At 36.3% G+C, this 19779-nt stretch overlaps 1 protein-coding gene and 1 non-coding gene across 8 annotated transcripts in view; both read left to right on the forward strand.

The window, feature by feature from the left end:
- Window positions 1-19779, forward strand: part of INPP5F (inositol polyphosphate-5-phosphatase F) — a 77162-nt gene that overhangs the window by 40915 nt on the left and 16468 nt on the right. For 3 of the 7 annotated variants that reach the window (XM_064488485.1, XM_064488484.1, XM_064488486.1), the window contains 11 exons: window positions 2087-2215; window positions 2438-2605; window positions 2721-2777; window positions 5004-5202; window positions 5961-6140; window positions 7217-7284; window positions 11782-11906; window positions 12924-13001; window positions 13920-14040; window positions 15231-15359; window positions 19622-19739. In XM_064488485.1, the coding sequence (XP_064344555.1) occupies window positions 2087-2215; window positions 2438-2605; window positions 2721-2777; window positions 5004-5202; window positions 5961-6140; window positions 7217-7284; window positions 11782-11906; window positions 12924-13001; window positions 13920-14040; window positions 15231-15359; window positions 19622-19739 (1372 nt within the window). Of the gene's footprint in view, window positions 1-2086; window positions 2216-2437; window positions 2606-2720; window positions 2778-5003; window positions 5203-5960; window positions 6141-7216; window positions 7285-11781; window positions 11907-12923; window positions 13002-13919; window positions 14041-15230; window positions 15361-16567; window positions 16715-19621; window positions 19740-19779 lie in introns of those variants that run through there. The other 4 variants (XR_010381997.1, XM_064488487.1, XM_064488488.1 and 1 more) reach the window with 4 other exon arrangements.
- On the forward strand, window positions 5592-5698 carry LOC116156163 (U6 spliceosomal RNA). The gene has a single exon (XR_004140010.1). It is a non-coding gene; the product is annotated as a U6 spliceosomal RNA (small nuclear RNA).

Raw genomic sequence — 19779 nt, forward strand, 5'->3', positions numbered from 1 at the left:
TGGGCAGAGAGAACAGCTAGAACAAAGGTCCTGGGGTAGAAGTAGTCCCGACATGTGAAGAGGCCGATGTGGGTGGAGTGGAGTAAGCAAGGGGAGGAAAGGCATAGGAGATGAAGGCAGTGAAGGGAGGATGAGGGTCTAGTTTTGCACATGTTGAGTGTGAGGTGCTTGATGGAAATCCAAGTGGAAATGTTGAGATTTCTGAGTCTAGAATTTTGGGAAGGAGTGGGGCTGGAAATACACAGCTGGGAGAGAAATTTGGCATGTAGATAGTATTTGAAGCTGTGAGACTGGATGGCATCTTTGAGGGAGTGAATGAAGATAGAGAAAGGGGTCAAGGACTGAACCCTGAGGTGTCAAGACATTAAGAAGTCAAATGGTTGGGAAGGAACCAGTAAAAAAGGTACACAGTGACCAGTGGAAGCCAAGTAAGACAGTGTATCAGAAAGGATGGGGGAGAGATGAACTGTGTCAAATGCTGAGTGGTTAAGATAAGGACCAAGAATCCACCACTGCATTTAGTGAAGTGGAGGTCATTGTTCACGCTGAAGATAGGTTTAGGTGGAGTGGTGGGGGCCAAAGCCAAGTTGGAGCGGGCTAGGGGGAGAACGGGCGGAGAGGGTTTGGAGGCAGTGAGGAGTACAAAGACCTAGGACCCTAGCTGGCGGAGGAAGTATGTAAGTGAAGGTGCTAGAGGAAAGATCAGTGTTTCTGTGTTGGTGGGAATGATCTGGCAGAAAGAGGGGAGAGGAGAGAATTGCTGGAGTAGTATCCACATGCTTGGTTCTTTCTCCTTCCCTTCATCTCAAATCTGGTTAGTTTTGCTTATTGGAAGGCAAATTAAGTTAGCTTAGTCTTGGCAGGATGACTGTAAATCTTTTTCACTTCACCTTTAGTTCCCTTGTCTTCACTGGTAGGGCTGGGGCAATGTAAAGTTGTAATTGTGCTGTGAAACCCATGTGAACAGAGTGATAGCCATAACTTTGAAAAGGCATAAAATCACTAAGATTGCATTACATTTGATTGCCTAGTCCAATTATCAGTCTTCACTTCCAGTTTTTTCCCCAGCTTTACTGAAGTATAATTGACGAAATTGTCTACTTCTGAATTTGATAAAATAGAAAGGGCCTCCTTCTTTTTTTTAAAAAAAGAATTATAGTCAAAGCTTGAACTAGCATTTGTTCTCACTGAAATTTTTCATCTGGTTTATCATCTGGTAATAGTTACTTTGTAAGTAAAACACTACTAGTAATAAGCATTTAGTAATTGTTAGCTCTTAACAGGAATCTACCCCTTAGCGTAGCAATAAAACCAGTGTATTGAACAATGAGATTAGCCTGCACGTGGTCAATAGAATTCTTGTGTGTTGAGCCACACGAAATTATGTGTAAAATGCTTGCCTCTAACCAGATAGTCATCTCTAGATCCTCTTAACACATTCTTGTCCTCTTCCTCACCTTTGTCAGTTGGACTACAATACACATTTCCTGCAGCCCCTACTTACTGCTTCTTCAAATTTAATCTCTGAACCCAGAGAGTATGTTTTTATTCTGATTTCATTAGTATGTGTGAGGCTAGGAGAGAAAGTGGTGGAAATGCCCAGCTTTTTAGATTCCCCATAGAGCAGACTGTTGACATCTTCTCACTCAAAACATGCAATTAACTAGCATGAATGTTTAGCACAGATTATTGTAAAGAAGTGTGCCTAAAACAGCAGATGTATATTTTGCAGTATTTTAAATCTTAGATGCTAATTTTTAAAGCACTAATAAACCTCAGCCAGAGCATTTTATTCTTCAATTATATTAGATAAGAACTTATTATAATTACGGTTCTAACCTGAAGTTTCTACCCCGAAATCCTAAATATATCCTGCCCTGTATTCTTTGCTAATCCTCTACTGTAGCTTTTTAATCCTTGAAACCTCAGCTCTGTTTTCTAGTATCAATTGTCTACTTGATTATTTTGCCTGCTCGTGAGGTTTTACCCACAGTGCATGAGCATTAGCGGCGATTCTGCACTTATACTCGAATGTTTAACGAGATATTACTCATAATGAATTCTCTTTCTCTTCCTAATTATTTAGCTCTGTAAGAAGCATCATTTTGGAATTAACAAGCCAGAGAAGATTATACCATCTCCTGATGACTCAAAGTTTCTACTGAAGACCTTTACGCATATTAAATCCAATGTGTCTGCTCCTAATAAAAAGAAAGTAAGAGTTTAGTTGATATGGGCTTGAATTCACCTTTGATTAGTTTTAAATTAAGGAGTGATTTTTCTACTAGTAAACTTATTTTCCAACTACTTGTTATATTAAAGCACTGTCTCTGCATGTCCTTGGGATAATTTTCATTTTTCTCCTAAAGAGTTGTGTATTATCCACATAATGCTTTCCATTTAATTCCTGCAGTAACAGTAGATTCATTTCTTACAGGTTAAGGAAAGTAAGGAAAAGGAGAAGTTAGAGAGAAGATTACTTGAAGAGTTGCTGAAGATGTTCATGGACTCGGAATCCTTTTACTATAGCTTGACCTATGACCTGACCAATTCAGTGCAGAGGCAAAGCGCTGGGGAGAGGGATTGCCGTCCCCTCTGGCAAAAGGTACCTCTCATAGCTCAGAGCAGGGTTTGCCCCCAGAACAATTTATGGACCTGTTTGGCTTCTGTAGGAAAACTAAAACAACATGTTTCTGAACTGTTTATTCTGTCTTTTCCAGGTTGATGACCGATTTTTTTGGAATAAATACATGATACAGGATCTCACTGAGATTGGTGTGAGTAGTTGTTGCTAAAATATTCTAAGCTAGTTGTAGTTGTTAAGCAAATATTTTTAAATAGTACTAAAATAAAATTAAAATGTTACATTAATGTTTTCCCCTATAGAATGGGAATCATTTAGCTAGGGAAAACCAAGTCACTGTTTTAAGGTATTTCACAATTCGACAGTTTGGCCACAGGCCTATGTTTTTAGCAGCTTCTCATAGGATAGTCCTAATTTAAGGCTGTGGAACTAATGTCCATAAGAGTTCCTGTAAAAGAGATATTTTGTTTGTACCCATTGGAAATGTTGAAGCCCAGTTTTCCTTTAATGATATCAGTCATTTAACTGTCCTGTTTCCTCATCTAGAAATTGGTGCAGACAGATCTCTAAGAACATTCCAGTACTGCCAGTATTTAAATCAGAGAAGACAAGGAATATGATGAGATTATTGCTTGAAGTTCCTTCTAGTTTAATATTTACCTTCCCCCTTTACTCTGCCCTGTATGTCGGAGAATTGTGACTGTCTAAGGACAATTCATTTATTCAGTCAATCAACCAATACTTATGGAAAGCTGGCTATGTACCAGTTACTGTTTTGGACACAAATTGAGCAAGAAGCTGAATAAAGTCACAAATTATCTTTTCTTAACCTTTCAGAAAGTTGAAACTTTTTTCCTTTGTGTTTCTCCTTGTTGGTGGTTAGTATAAATGATTTTGACTTTTTTTGGTGGGGATAGGTAATTAGGTTTACTTATTTATTTTTAGAGGAGGTGCTAGAGATTAAGCCTAGGATCTCATGCATGCTAAACATGCCCTCTACCACTTGAGCTGCACCCTGCCCCTCACCCCCATTTTGACTTCTTTATCTAGTGGTGTCTAAAACTAAGTATCTAACATGCTCCTGAGAATGAGGCATGAAAATGTTCTCACCTCTTAATGATGCTGATCAAACCATGACCACCAAATCTCAATGACAGGGGAGGAAAAATAAGGGTGCTTATAATGAGTATTTGTTCTGTTTGCTGATGTCTTGAGCTCTACTATGTTTTGTAGAGTTTTTTGTCAGGCACTTAGCAATACCATTTAAAACTGATGACTTACTGTAAAGGTAGCATTTGGCACTATACATTTTTGTTTCTTTCAAGAGTCTTACAGTTATTGCTAGAACAAAAATATGAAAATGAGAATGATGATAAGAATAATGAATGCAGATAAAGCCTTCACTGTTTTCAACTCTAACCATCTTACTAAGATCCTCTCTGCAGGCTCCATAGGATAAAACCATGAACTAGGACCTGGGGTATATGGTTGTGGAAGAAGAGGTGGATTTGAAGTTAATACTGAGATTAAGGCTAGATAGAACTGCAGAGACAGGGGGGAAGGGGGACTAAGAGCTCTTTTCATCCTGTACTGTCTCTGCGTGTAGTCAGTTGAGAAATCTGAGTATTCCTAATCTGAGAGACACAGAAGGGGAAATCTCTGACTTTAATTACTTCTCTCCTGATTATGTTGGATGGTTTTTTAAAGTAAGATATTTGTGGAGATGATTTTTTTTTTTGGCGGTGAGGGGGATGGTTCACTTACTATTTGGATTTTAGCCTGGAAAATCCAAGATTTTTTTCTAAAGTAGGAAATAGAATAGGCCTCTGTATTTCATAATAAAGTGATCAGAGTTGGTTGTATTTTATTAAAGGCTTAATACAGTTGGGAATTGAAAATCGACCTTTAAGCTTTGTTTTTTTCTAGACCAACAAAAATACATAATAGCTACATTTGTTAAATCTTTACTATAAGGCAGGCACTGTGCTAATAAATCCTTTTAGATTTTATGTGTTTCATCTTCACAACAACCTTATGAGGTAGTTTTTCTTCTTTCACGAAGCAGGACATCGAGAGGCATGGTATGGTTAAGTGATTCACCTCAGTGAGGGAGTGAGTGGTAGAGCTTGGATGTGCACTCTGCAGTCTGGCTTCTATGCTGTGGTCCCTCTCAGGCAGCTCCTTTTCAGTGACCACCATAAAAGTAAAGGAGAGACTTTCCCTTCACTCCTCTTCCTCCATTCCTTAATGTTCTCCAATAAACAGAAAATATGTTCTCCAATAAGCAGAAGATATGGTTAAAGGATGGAAGGTTTCTGCTTCTAATAAGCTGACAAGTATGTGATAGCTACTGTTAGGGTTTAAGGAAGTAGCAGTGCTGTACAGAATAGAAACAACATGATGTTCATATTATTTTCAGACACCGGATGTGGACTTTTGGATTATTCCCATTATCCAAGGTTTTGTGCAGATTGAAGAACTTGTGGTTAATTATAATGAATCATCTGATGATGAAAAAAGCAGCCCAGAGACCCCCCCTCAGGAGTCTACCTGTGTAGATGACATTCACCCACGATTTCTAGTGGCTCTCATTTCACGCCGAAGTAGGCACAGAGCAGGTGAGTGGAGGCCTATTATAGTGTGCAAATCAAATCCAGGTGAAAATGGAACATCTGCAGATGTATTGAAATGCTAATGACAATAATGGATTTGGAGACACAGTTGGCTTCAAAGTGCTCAGTGACTCTAATAGTGTCATGTAATAGGGGACCAATTTTTTGGAGAGAAGTGAATGGGGGAGAGTTAACAAAAGGAGAAAGAAAAGGAAATGTATATATTTGGAAAAGAGAAGAAAGTCACTTGGGATGTGCTTCGAAACACCATTGTTCCTACTGATAGCATGTATCACAGTAATAAATCCTTCCTGAGTGCTAGTACCTTTGGGAAAACCATTCTCTTTCAGTTCACAGGAACTATCTCAGCTTCAGCTTTTTAAAAACAATGGTGAGTTTTCACTTCGGCAGCACATATACTAAAATTGGAATGATACAGAGAAGATTAGCATGGCCCCTGCGCAAGGATGACACGCAAATTCGTGAAGAATTCCATATTTTTTATGTTCGTGTATAACTGAAAGTTTGTGCTCTATACTGGAAATTGACACAACATTATAAACTGACTATAACTCAGTAAAAAAAAAAAAAAAACAATGATGAATACAGGCATGATTTTGGGTAAGTTGATACTGTTCTGCCTGGCAGTTGCACGTTAGATCCCCAAGGCTATTCTAAAAGACACAGATTTGGTTGAGAAGCATATCTAGTCAGATTAAATAATTTTTTTAATGTTCCTGTTTTCTGTTTTAATTTTCTTTTAGGAATGCGTTATAAACGAAGAGGAGTGGATAAAAATGGAAATGTTGCAAATTATGTAGAAACTGAGCAATTAATTCATGTGCATAATCATACCTTGTCATTTATTCAAACACGAGGCTCTGTGCCTGTCTTTTGGAGCCAGGTTGGATATCGATATAATCCAAGGCCTCGGCTGGACAGAAGTAAGCCTGTCAATTATTTGGTTTGCAAACGATTTCAGAGGGGATGTTTTAAAAATACTTTATAGGTTTGGGTTCATTTTGCCAGATACATTATTTAAAGCAGTATCTCATAAGGTGAAATTTAATAGTGATGTAATAATCACAAAAATAATAATGGTTGTTGACAGTTTAAGTAATTAACAGTAAAAAAAAATCCAAAATACAGCAAAACATAGCTTATTTCACAGATTTTAATTTGTTTCTTTGAAGAATACTTTATTACATGATTAATTTTGGTAAAGAGTAAATATAGCCAGTATTTGTAGAAGCAGGAACTTTTTAAAAATTTTTTTAAAATTTTTATTTATTTATTTGTTTGGGTTTTTTGGGAGAGGAGATAATTAGGTTCATTTATTTATTCATTTATTATTATTTTTAATGGAAGTACTGGGGATTGAACCCAGGACCTCGTGCATGCTAAGCATGTACTTTACCACTGAGCTAGACCCTCCCCACAGGAAATTTCTTAACGAGGCAGCATCTACAAAAAGTAGATAAAATGCCTTTAAATCAAATGTTTCACTGGGAAAGGTTTGTTGTTTTAAATATTAAGGATTTAATTTCTTCCAGTATTTTAACTTTAGCACTGGAATAGCTAAGTCATGCCCACTAATTAGATTATTGAATGAGGCTGATTTTAAAAATTGTTCAGAATATTTTTCTCTCGAAACTTAATTTATATTTGTGAGAATTCAGTAAAACTTGAGTTTTTAATATCCTTGTTTTAAAGGGGGTTTTATTCATTTATTATACATGACATGAAATGCTTTCTGACAAGTAGGCAGGATATATAAATAATAAATGTCATGGTTTCATGGTTGCCACATTCAGTATGTTTCAGTTAAGTCCACTTGGGGGAGAAGAAAGAAATTAGATCTTCGGCTTAGCATTTCATTTTAAAATACTGGTTTTAGACGATCTTAGTTACATTTGGGCCGTCAATAAATTATTTAAAAGTAAGAGTGAAGCTGGAATAGACACTAATTTCTGTCTTAAACTTGGGAAGGAAAAATAGATTTTGTATCACTTCTTTGTAGGTGAAAAGGACACTGTTGCCTATTTCTCTGCCCATTTTGAAGAACAACTGAAAATTTACAAAAAACAGGTGGGATTTGATCTGTAGTAATAAAATGTTCCTTCATATTTTTAGAAATGGTTGTGTATCTGTTTCTTTAAGTTTCATGAAATAACAATGTACAATTCATAATTAAGAAAAATGGCATTTGTCATGAAGTTAAAGAACACATATAAAGAATATTCTTAAAGAATTATCACTGAGTCAGCTTCTTTAGACTGTTTTTAGATGAGGTTAGTCTGCTGTCAGTTATTACAGTCTGAGAAGTATCTCGAGTAAGGTATGAATAACATCTCTCAGTAACACCTACAGCTCTACCTCTTTGAGATAACAGTTTGATATGTATCCTTCAGTATCTTTTTTTCCCTCTGCCCACCTTTCCCGTGTATTCATACACTCATATGTAGGTATGTGAACATAGAAACCAAAATCAGTGGAGAACTGTTAGGTGAAATACAAGTTCAATAAAATGACCAAATTTCCTATACAAGACTATAAGAATCTAATTCTCTTATCCATTAGCAATGACCAGTCTGAAGATATAATGCTATGGGATGCATTTTCCTAACAGCAACAAAAACAAAATAGGAAGAAATAGCCTGAAATCTACTAAACATACAAAAAAGATATCAAATGTATTGAAGTGGTGGTGGTGGTGGGGTGGTTGGGATGGGGAAATTACTGAAGAACACAAAAGAAAACTTGAGTAAATGGAGAGAAAATACCATGTTCCTGGAAGGAAATACTCAATATTGAATAGATTTCAGTTCTTCCAAAATTATAATACACATTTTGTGCAGTCCCAAAGAAGGTCCCAGCAGGGAAGCAAAAAGCAAACCCTCAGGCTGAAAAAAATGTAAAGTTGATAGTAAGAGATAAAGGCGGGTAATTGGAGAAATGAGAACTTTCACACGTCACTAGAGGGAGCACAAGTTGCTGTAGCCATTTTGAATGGTATTATCAATCAAAATAACGTATTCTTATATTGTTAATGCAGTAATTTGCTTTTTGATAGCTATCCTACATACCATATACAAAAACCAGTTCCAGATGGATGTGGATCTAAATGTGAAAAGTTTATAAACAATAAGCCTTTGAGACGAAAATACAGAAAGAACATCTTTTGACCTTTAGTCTTAAGCAGGGCTTTAAACCATAATGAAAAAAACTGATTAAATGGACTTTACTAAATTTTTAATCTTATAACTTTATCATTTATTTATTGAAGCTTTACTGAATTATCAAATATTTTGAGTATAAGATACTACTATAAATGTTATATTTATTAAAATGTTATATTAAAATGAAATAGGACTTAAAAAGCACCAACCATAATGAAAAAATTGGTAAATTTGACTTCACTAAAATAAAGAACTTCTGACTATTAAAAGGCACCATTAAGAGGATGAAAAAGCAATTCACAAAGTGGGAGAATATATATATATGATAAAGGACTCATATCTAGAGTATGTTAAAAACTATAAATCCATAAAAAAAAGATATACAGCCCAGAAGAAAACTGAACAAAAGACTTGAGCAGACTCTTCATAAAAAAGGGTATTTAAAAGTCTGATAAACATGAGAAGGAGCTCTACTCCATAAGTCAGATGGGCAATGCAAACTCAAACCACCACTTACACACCAGAATGACTAAAATAAAAAAGATGGGAAGTACAAGTTTTGTCAAGATTGTGGAGCAGCTGGAACTCTAATACAAAAAAAATTTTTTTTAATCTCCCTGAGAGAAGCATATGTTCAATCAGGGAGGCATCTATAAGAACATTAATTGCAGCATTAAAAAAAAAACCCTAATTGTTCATCAGGAGGTCACTGGGTAACTAAAGTACAGCAAGTCTGAAGTGTTGAATACAAATGCTTAAAAATGACGATGTTGATCTTTTCTGTGTTTACTAACATGGAAAGATCTTAAAATCATACAGTGGAGTGAGGGAAGGACTAACAGCATATGGCATGTTGCCATTTTAAAAATCCCACAAAACCATGTCATTTATACATATGTAATTCTCTTCCACATTTGTGTGTGTGTGCTTACTCATATATGGCATGCATACTTATATAGGAATGCACTCAGGTGGGCTGAAAGGCACACATCAAACTTGTAACAGGAATTACCTTCAGGGAAGGCTGCAGACTGGGTTGTGGTCGGAAAGGATGTGACATTTATCCATGTTTGCATTTTTTATGATGTGAATAAATTTCATGTACTGGCAATATGTGTAATTGTAAGTAACATTGTAGGGAGTTGACCACAATTTAAATGTAACACATAATCATTGTGAAAATTGAAGCAATACTAAGGTGTGTAAAGGCAGTCACCCTCCTTCCTGCTCCCTGTTGACTCTCAAGACCTGTTTGTACACATCAATTTTATAGCTGTATGTACTGAGCAGACCCTTGCTCCTTTCTAACAGTACCAGGAGTACTGTTTTGTCCACCCTGGGTAATTGCCCTCTGGGAGGTGGGCCTACGGTCGGTCTGACTCAGTCGTGGTGTCATTGCTACTGCTCTTGCCTGCAGCTGACTTAGGTGTAGGCCTATGTTCAGTTAATTGGCAGTTTGGCCAGTGAAGTCTGATGTGAGGGGAAGTCTGCTAGGAGGCTTCTGGGAAAGATTTCCTGTTCTAATCAGAAGAAATGCAAGAGCCAGCAATCCCTTGGTGGTGGTTGTGTCTGAATTTGATTGGTGCTGCTGCAGCTATGTCAAGGCTAGTTCATTAGCCTGAGAACTGACCAATATGCTGAGGATGGTAGAACAAAAAGGTGGGAAGAACTGGTTTTGGTAACCACTGAATAAAGCAATTCTGGAGCCATGCAACCTCCAGACTTCTGAGGTTCAGAACAGGCTTCTGTTCTGAGATTTGAGTCAATGATTTGTCCTTTGCAGCAAAAACATCTTGACACATGTATATGTATACATTCAAAATTTAAATCAAAAGAGGACTATACCATACACACTGTTCTGCAACTGTTTTCACTTAATATCTCATGGTGGTTATTTAACATAACCAATTCTCCAGGAAACATCTTGGAATACTGTGTGCACTATAGAGTAAAATTCTGGAAGTGAAATGACTGGATCAAACAGTATATTTAGGTTGATACCTACTGCTCAGTTGCTCCCCAAGATTACACCAGTTTAAACTCTCAGCCACAATGGGAGCTAGCGCCCATTCCCCACCCCGATATATTCCCATTTATTCCCACACTGTATAATGCTGTCTATGTTTAGTGTTCAGTTTTTGCCTGCCTATGGGTGAAAACTGGTTTTCTGTTTTAAAATTTGCATTTCTTAATTAACAAAGTTGTAGTCTCATGTTTATTGGCTATTTGTACATTTTCTCTTGTGAATATCTTCTGTATCCTTTACCCATTTTTTCTTACTGAATTTATAGCACTCTTTATATATTAATGGTTTTTGTGTTACAGATATATTCCCCTAGGTAGTCCTTTTTTTTTTTTTTAAATCTTTGCTTATACTGTCATTTGGTACAGAGGTTTTAAATTTTCGTGTTGTCACTTATCTTCTTCATGCTTCCTGTTTTTTGTTATGCTTAAAAAGGTATGTGCCATCCTACAATTAGGGAAAAATCATTCCAAATTTTCTTCTAGCTTTTTTTTATAACTTGAAGAAAAAGTATTTAGATCATTAATGCATCTAGAATTTACTTTGTGAATAATGAGATGCAGGGGGCTAACTTAAGTTCCCCCTCCCCTCATAGATAGAGTTATCCCAATACCATTTATATAGTAGTCCATCTTTATCCCAGAATGATATTACCATATCTTAGATTCCTCAGTGTACATAGGTCTGTCTCTGGGCCATCTGTCCTGTTCTGTTGAGTGATTCATTTCTCTGCACTCTTACCACTGTTTTAATTGCTATAGGTTTGCAGTGTGTTTTGCTCTCCAGTGGGAAAGTTTGTTGTTACTAGTTTTCAAAAATTTTTCCCATGTTATTCACTCTTCCAGAAAAACTTTAAAATTAACTTGTCAAGTCCATAGAAAGATCCTGATGGAATTTTGATGGGGATTGTTAAGATGTTAAGATTAACCTAAGGAGACTTGACACATTTACAATATTGAATCTTGCCATCTAGCACCATGGTGTGTGTCTCCATTTATTTAGTTTATCTTTTCTGTATTTCAGCAAAATTTCAGTGCCTAGTATGTAGGTCTTGTACATTTATTTAAAACTTACTCTAGGTATTCAAAATACCTGCTATTATAAAGGACCTTGTTTTCATTATGTGTTCTAATAGGTTATTGCAAATGTATTATGTATAAAAAAGTTATTCATGCCATTGATGTAAACAATTCTTATAAACCTAGATATAACAAATGAAAATCTAATTTTATAGGAAAAAAAACTGATGCTTGAGTGGATTGATTTCTAAGCATAGCTATATAATATTTCTAAAACATACTTCTAAATAAATTCAGTAAAAAATCATATTATGCATCTAATGTCTGATTAAACTGAATTTTTCCCTTTTCTTCACTCTCACAGGTTATTATTAATTTGGTAGACCAGGCAGGAAGAGAGAAAATTATCGGTGATGCTTACTTGAAGCAAGTGTTACTCTTTAACAACTCACACCTCACTTACGTTTCGTTTGACTTCCACGAGCACTGGTAAGATGACTTCCTGAGATGAGTTTTGATCAGTTTTAGTGTTTGTAGTAGATGCTGCCAAAGGGACCTAGTTTGTTTTCTCTTTATTGGGAAGAAACATTTCTTCTTCTCCTTATTGTTGGAAACAGAAGGAGTATCATTTGTTTACTTAGTTCCATTTTCATATGAGTTTTATTTTGGCTAAAAACTTAGGTTAATTGTTCCTGAAATATTTGTAGTCTTTCTATTCCAAATGACTTGGGCTTAGAGTTCCATTTTTCCTTTTATTGTTCAGTTAAAGAACTTCTGGAGCTTTTTCCTTTCTTCTTGAGTTTGAGCCTGGCAGAAGTAAGAGTTCCCTTACTTAAAAATCATCCTTGCCAGTAGGGTATAGCTGAGTGGTAGAGTGCTTTGCATGCACAAGGTTCTGGGTTCAATCCTCAGTACCTCCATTAAAATAACAATAATAAATAAATAAACCTAATTGCCTCCACACTTCACCAAAAAAAAAAAAAAAAAAAAAAAAAAAAAAAAAAAAAGGAAAGAAAAAGAAAAAAAAAAGAAAAGAAAAGAAAAAGAAAGAAAATGTAAAAAAAATTTAAAAAAAAATCCTGCTGGCTCGTCTTCATACTCTGTTAGTAATACTTTTCCTGCCTCTGGATAAACTTCACTAGAGTTTGCTCTGGAAAAATAAGTCATTTTGATGGTAACTATAACTTGTGTATATTCTGAAAGCAAGTTTGTTTTATCATAATCCTGGTTCTAATGTGGGTTCATTTACTTAGGTATTGAAAATTTAGTGGGGAAAGAAGCTTCTAATATCTGTGATATGTTTCAGTGTATTCTTAAGTATATTTCCTTTCATAATGCAGATTAGTTATAAACATTTATACAATTGCTTATATAATTTATAGTAGTGTTAATCTCATATACTTAAAGTAATAATTTAAAAGAAATTTTCTAAGCAGCCTTAAGTATCTTAAGTTAAAAAAAAATTATTGTTAAAGATTCTTTTCTTTCTCTTGGCATGTATGTTAGCCGAGGAATGAAGTTTGAGAATGTTCAAACACTGACAGATGCCATTTATGACATTATTCTTGACATGAAGTGGTGTTGGTAGGTATTTCATTAGAAATCTATTTGACAAACTCTTGGTCTGTGAAATCATATGTGTTCGTCTAGTACCACTGAGCATTAAAATAATAGCAGCAAGCTGAGAAAGGATTTTTGCTTTTCTTGTTTTGCTTCCCAATTTCTATTCTCCTTTCAAGAGAATGTTAATCATTTAGGCAGTGTTAGCTTTGAACAGGGAAAAGGTGTCAGACAGTCAGGCAAAATGGAGTGAAGTGCTCTGTGACTGTTCTTTAATCCCTTCTAATGCTCCGTAGTCTACATTTCCTCTTGGTCCCTAACATGGGAGGGAAGGCTTAGGGGTATTTGGTCTTAGTTTGGGGGCATTTAAAAATTGTCAGAAAAGGAAACGTGATTCTCAGACTGTGGGAGGGAGATGTAGGAAGAGGCAATTGGCTTAAAGGACAGGCAGAACATTTGGTTAGACTTTAAAGCCATTGGTGGCCAGAGAAATTAGATAAGTGAGGCATGCTGCATGACTCCTCGCTGGGTGGTAAAGTGAATTAGTCTGTTCAAGCTAGTTTAGATGCATTTCTACTTGGAGTCAAAAAGGATGGTATTTTAAAGGATGGTGTTTTAAAGTGCCTTCTGGTCTTAAATGTGTAGAAGAGCCTGACTAGGGGTTGTGTCAGCTCTGCCTACTAGTAGTGTGACTCAGGGAAGTCACTCTTTCCGCACCTCAGGTTTTTTTTCGAAGTGGAGATAATATCTTTCTTGTCAAGTTCTTGTGTAAATTAATAATAGTGTCTACAAAGATCTCAGTAACACCTGCCATATCATAATATTCCCAGCAAATTGATAACCAGTGCTGCTGTTATTATTGTTATACTTTAAAGAATTGTGGTTTTTGAAAAACTTGAAGTATTTTATATTGTAAAATAATTCCACACTGTTTTTGAAAAGGGTTGATCAAGCTGGGGTAATATGTAAACAAGAAGGAATTTTTCGAGTTAATTGCATGGATTGCCTGGATCGTACTAACGTGGTCCAAGCTGCCATCGCACGAGTGGTCATGGAACAGCAGGTAATTTGGAGTCTGCTAGATTGTAAATATTTGTTTTTAATTTTTTTTCACATGTAAGCAAGTAACTAAAATCTTTGTTCCATAGAACATTCATAGCATGCGAACATCCTTGTTGCTTTGAAACATGGAAAGTCTAGCCTTCACTAGAAATCAGTTGAATCAAATGGCATTTTCTTAAGTACTCATTTAAAAAATGTGAGGCTCAACATTTAAAATTCTACTGTGTGGTACTGTGTAGTCATTTACCTTTTTCTCTCAGCTCTAAACCCTCCCTTCTGTGTTTGGGGTATGGGGTCTGCATGCCACCTTTCTGCCCAACCAGCTGGTTCCATGTCAGGCTCTGCCAGTAAAGGGTGTTAAGGGAAGACCATGAGGCTAGAAGAGGAAAAGGGGACAAACTTCTTCATCTGTGTTATATTCCCATCATCAGTGCCCTCTCTGGGGCTGTGGTTCCTTTGACAGCACAGAACCAGCCTCTTCCCTTTGTGCCCCAACCCTGGCTGGTGGCAGCTGTTTCCTGCAGTTATTGTATCTCTTTTAGATCTTTTAGTCCTCTGACACCTGGGTAATGAATTCCTAAGGTTGACATTCCTAGCATGGTTTCTGTTTTTTTCTGATAAAGGCTGTGACTATTCTTTGAGGATGCCTTCTAGTGTCACGTTTGGAGATCAAGCCCTGGCTCTACCACATACTAGGTGTTGACCCCATGCGAAGAACTCCACCTTTCCAAACTTCTGTCTCCTCGTCTTTAAGAGTATTGATTGCATAGGGTTCTTATGAGGAGTAAATGAATAATTTATGTCAAAAAACCCTTAGAACCCCAGCGGTGGCACCAGAGTTAGCATTTACGGGGGGCTTCCTGTTCTGCTACTGTTAATATTATTGTTGTTTCTGTATGATTTTTTGATACTTAGTTTCACTTCATAGGCAAATCTAAAACCAGACAGAATATAATAGTGTGAGCCTACGCATTAAAATTACGCCAAAAGAGTGTAAATTTTTTATTTATTCAGCTGTAGCAATTCAGAAATTTGTCTCTCAAGTGGTGCTTTATTTTGAAAGGGTCTGAAATCATTTATTTAAGGGTCCTAGGTTGTATGTGTACATGCTTCCTTTTTTTCTGCAGTATACATTTTATGCTATAGTTTCCTGGCTTATATGCAGTTAATCCACCAATATATTAATTTTAGCTGAAAAAATTAGGTGTGATGCCCCCGGAGCAGCCACTACCAGTGAAATGCAATCGGATCTACCAGATAATGTGGGCCAACAATGGTGACTCCATTAGCAGACAGTATGCTGGGACAGCTGCTCTGAAGGTAAGCACCTGCAGCCAGCATCTCTGGATTATTCTGTGGGACATAGAATTTGATTTAGCCAACTTGGTTTTTGAGAGAAAAGTATGTGGGTTACAGGTGGTAGATCTATGCAGTTAAGGCAGGGGTCACACATTGAGATTCCTACAGGTGCCAGGTAATGTGACTTAAACAGGCCACCCATTAAATTAAAGGGAGAAATGGGCTGTGGGGACCTGAGGAAGAGCATATGTTGTCTCAGGAAGGTGCTGTTCTGCTACTTCCTAATGGGGATGGAGGCTCAGTGTTGCTAGATCTCCCAGTTTTCAAGGAAGTTTGGAAATTGAAAATTTTATGTGTAATAGTTGGTTTTTTAAACTTTACACAGACAAAACAAAACATGTCTGTGTTGGTGGGATTTGGGTCCTTAGTATAATTTGCCTCCTCTGAATTTGAATCCCAACCCTGCCTCTTACTACCTCTGTGGCTGTGAGCAAGTCACTTAACTTCTCTGTGTCTGTCTCCTCATTTGTAAAATAGGAATAATACTAGGCCCACTTCAGAAAATTGTCATGGGATTATATGAGTTAACGCATGTGAGAGTTTAGGCTGTTCCCTGACACACAGTGAGTGCTAAAGAAAAGTTTTATTATTTTTCTATGATGGTTAGAAGAGGGAACTTTCAAACTAATTTTATGAAGCCCTGATACATAAGCCAGAAGAGGACACAGCAAGAATGGGCCCATGTCCCTGGTTCATATATATGCAAAAGTTCTCAGCAAAATACTAACAAACCAAATTCAACAGCACATTAAAAGAATCACATACCATGATAAAGGGTGGACTTACCCCTAGTTCAAAATTCAAAAATCAATAAATATGTTAATACCACATCAATAGAATGAAAGATAAAAATCATATGATTGTCTTAATAGATGTAAAAAAAATTTGACAAAATTCAGCATCTTTTCATGATAAAAACTCAAAAAATTGGTTGTAGAAAGAATGTACTCACATGATAAAGGCCATATATGACAGACTCATAGCTAACATCATACCCAGTAGTGCAAAACTAAAAGCTTTCCTCTAAGATCAGAACAAGACAAGGGGTCCCACTTCCCCCACTCCGTTTCCTCATAGTACTGGAAGTCCTAGCCAGAGAAAGCAGGCAAGAGAAGGAAAAAAAGGCATCTAAATTGAAAGGGAAGACATAACATTGTCTCGATTTGCAGATGGTGTGATCTTACCCAGTTGACCTTTGAACAACAAGAATTTGAACTGCATGGGTCCACTGAGCTGCATGGGCCCACTGAACTGCACAGGTCTGCTGAGGCACAAATATTTTTCAGTTGTAAATGCTACAGTACTACACAGTCTGAGGTTGGTTGAATCCCTGGATATGGAGGAACCATGGATACAGAAAGCTGACTATAAGTTATACAAAGATTAACCCCCACATTGTTAAAGGGTCAACCTTATATAGAAAATCTTAAAGACTCCACCACAAAATTACTAGAATAAATGAATTCAGTAAAATTGCAGGATACAGAATCAGCCTGTGAAAATCAGTTGTTTCTGTACACAACGGAGATATCTGGAAAAGAAAGAAAGAAATCTTATTTATAATACCATCAAAAATAATAAAATACTAAGGAATAGATTTAACCAATAAGGTAAAAGATCTGTATGCTGAAAACTGTAAGATGTTGATGAAAGAAATTGAGGAAGACACGAGTAAATGGACGATAGCCCATGTTCTTGGCTTGGGAAAATTAATATTAAAATGTTACTACCACTTACTCAAAGCCTCCTACAGATTCAATGCAATCTATCAAAATTCATTTGGCATTTCCCACAACAATAGAAAAAACAATCCTATAATTCATGTGGAACCACAAGAGGCCCCTAGTATCCAAGCAATCCTGAGAAAGAACAAAGCTATCTCACTTCCTGATTTCAAACTGTATTACAAAGCCGTAGTAATCAAAACTGGCATAAAAACAGGGGCACAGACCAATGGAATAGAACCGAGAGCACAGAAATAAGCCCAGGCATATACAGTCAACTAATAACAAGAGAGCCAAGAATACTCAATGGGGAAATGATAGTCTCTTCACTAAATGGTGTTGGGAAATTGGGATATTCACACGCAAAATAATTAAATTGGACCCCCGTCTTACACCAGTCACAAAAATTAACTTCAAATGGATTGAAGGCTTAAATGTAAGACCTGAAACTTCAGTTTACTCCTACAAGAAAGCATAGGTTCCATGACATTGGTCTTAGCAATGATTTTTTTGGACCTGACACCAAAAGCACAAGAAGAAAAATAAAAACAAGCAAGTGGTACTATATCAAACAAAAAAAGCTTTTGCATAGCAAAATAATCAACAAAATGAAAAGACAACCCATGGAATGGGAAAAAATATTTGCAAACCATATGTCTGATAAGGGGTTAATACCCAAAATATGTAAAGAAGTAATGCAACTCAATAGCAAAAAACAAATAATCTGATTTAAAAATAGGCATTTAAAAATGAACAGACATTTTTCCAAAGAAGATATACAAATGGCCAACAGGTACATTAAAAGGTATTCAACATCAGTAACCATCAGGGAAATGCAAATCAAAACCACATTGAGTTATCACCTCCCACCTGTTGAAATGGCTGTTATCTAGGAGACAAGAGGTAACAAATGGGAGAAAAGGTGGCTCTTGCACATTGTTAGTATGAATGTAAATTGGCATAGCCACTACGGAAAACAGTATGAAAGTTCCTCAGAAAAATAAAAGTAGAACTACCATATAATCCAGCAATCCTATTTTTAGAGTATATCCAAAAAAAATGAAATCCATGTCTTGAAGAAATTCCTGTACTCCTGTGTTCACTGTAGCACTATTCACAATAGTTAAGACATGGAAACAACCTGAGTGTCTAACAGTGGATGAGTGGCTAAAGAAAGTGTGTGTGTATGTGTGTGTATGTGTGTGTACAAAATTTTATATATAGTGGAATATTCAGCCATGAAGGAAAAGAAAACCCTGACACTTGCAGCAACTTGGGGGAACCTTGAGGGCATTATGTCAGGTGAAATAAGCCAAACAGAGAAAGGCAAATACTGCGTGATCTCACTTACACGTGGAGTTTTAAAAAGCCAAACTCAAAGGAACATAAGTGGATTGGTAGTTACCAGAGGACAGGGAAAATGGGAGATGTTGGTGAAAGAGCGCGAACTTTCAGTCGTGAGGTAAGCTCTGGGGATCTAACGTCCAGCATGGAGATTGTCGTTAACAATACTATATTGTATACTTGAAATTTGCTAAGAAAGTAAATCTTAAATGCTCTTATTTTCCCCACCAAATACCAATGGGAATTACATGAGGTGATGGATGTGTTAACTAACCTTAATGTAATTATTTTGCAATATATACACATATCAAATCTTTACATTGTACAGCTTAAACATTACATTGTAAACTTAAGCTTATACAATGCTACTTGTCAATTATATAAAGCTGGGGAAAAAAAAATTTTTCCCCTTGTTAGTAAACTTCTTTGGATGCAGCATTTATGTCTCTCTTGTAATAGATTCTTGTTGCTAAATTAATATTTCTGGTGAATGACCTAACTAATGGGCAACATGCTCTTCCTAAATTGTCAGTTTCAGGACAAGGCCTGTTTCTGAAATTGCCTTGGACAGAAATAGTGGGATTGGGATGGGGAAAAAAGACTGTGCTATTTCCTTGCCTTAAGTCACTACCTCTGTAGGGACTTGCTCTGACACCTTTGTTGTGAAAACCAAAAGAAACAAAATAATTAAATCTTCACTGGAGCATTCTACAGTGATTGTAATATGCAGCAAGATATTGAAACCTCTGCTCTCTGTACCTACGTATCTGCATACACAGGCTAAATCCCATTAAATAACCCGTAGGAAACTGTCTGCATTTTCCCACATCAGAAATTCATAGGTTTTGAATATCATACCAATTGGAAGCTTGAAAATCTTTTTGTTGTTCTGTTGTTTATTATATAAGAAGTGTTGACCTTTAAATTCTAGAAATTCTAGATTGCCGAAACGGTGAAGACTTGATGCCACCAAAAACATATTTAATTATTTGACATGCTTGGGTCAGAGTCAAATACTAGTAGATACTTTAATTTAATTACATTGTCTTGAAATTATAAAGCCTATAGAACTCCAGTCTTGAATCAAAAGCCCTCATTAACCTTGGGAACATTTTTGAGTTTGAATAAATTTCAAAATGACTTTTTTCTTGACAGGGTGACTTTACAAGGACAGGAGAAAGGAAGTTAGCAGGAGTTATGAAAGATGGTGTTAACTCGGCAAATAGGTACTACCTGAATCGATTTAAGGATGCTTATAGGCAAGCTGTTATAGGTAAGGAACATAAAAGCCTTTCTAGCTTTAAAATTTATTA

Source organism: Camelus dromedarius, chromosome 8, assembly GCF_036321535.1.
Source record: "Camelus dromedarius isolate mCamDro1 chromosome 8, mCamDro1.pat, whole genome shotgun sequence".
Classification (NCBI taxonomy): domain Eukaryota; kingdom Metazoa; phylum Chordata; class Mammalia; order Artiodactyla; family Camelidae; genus Camelus; species Camelus dromedarius.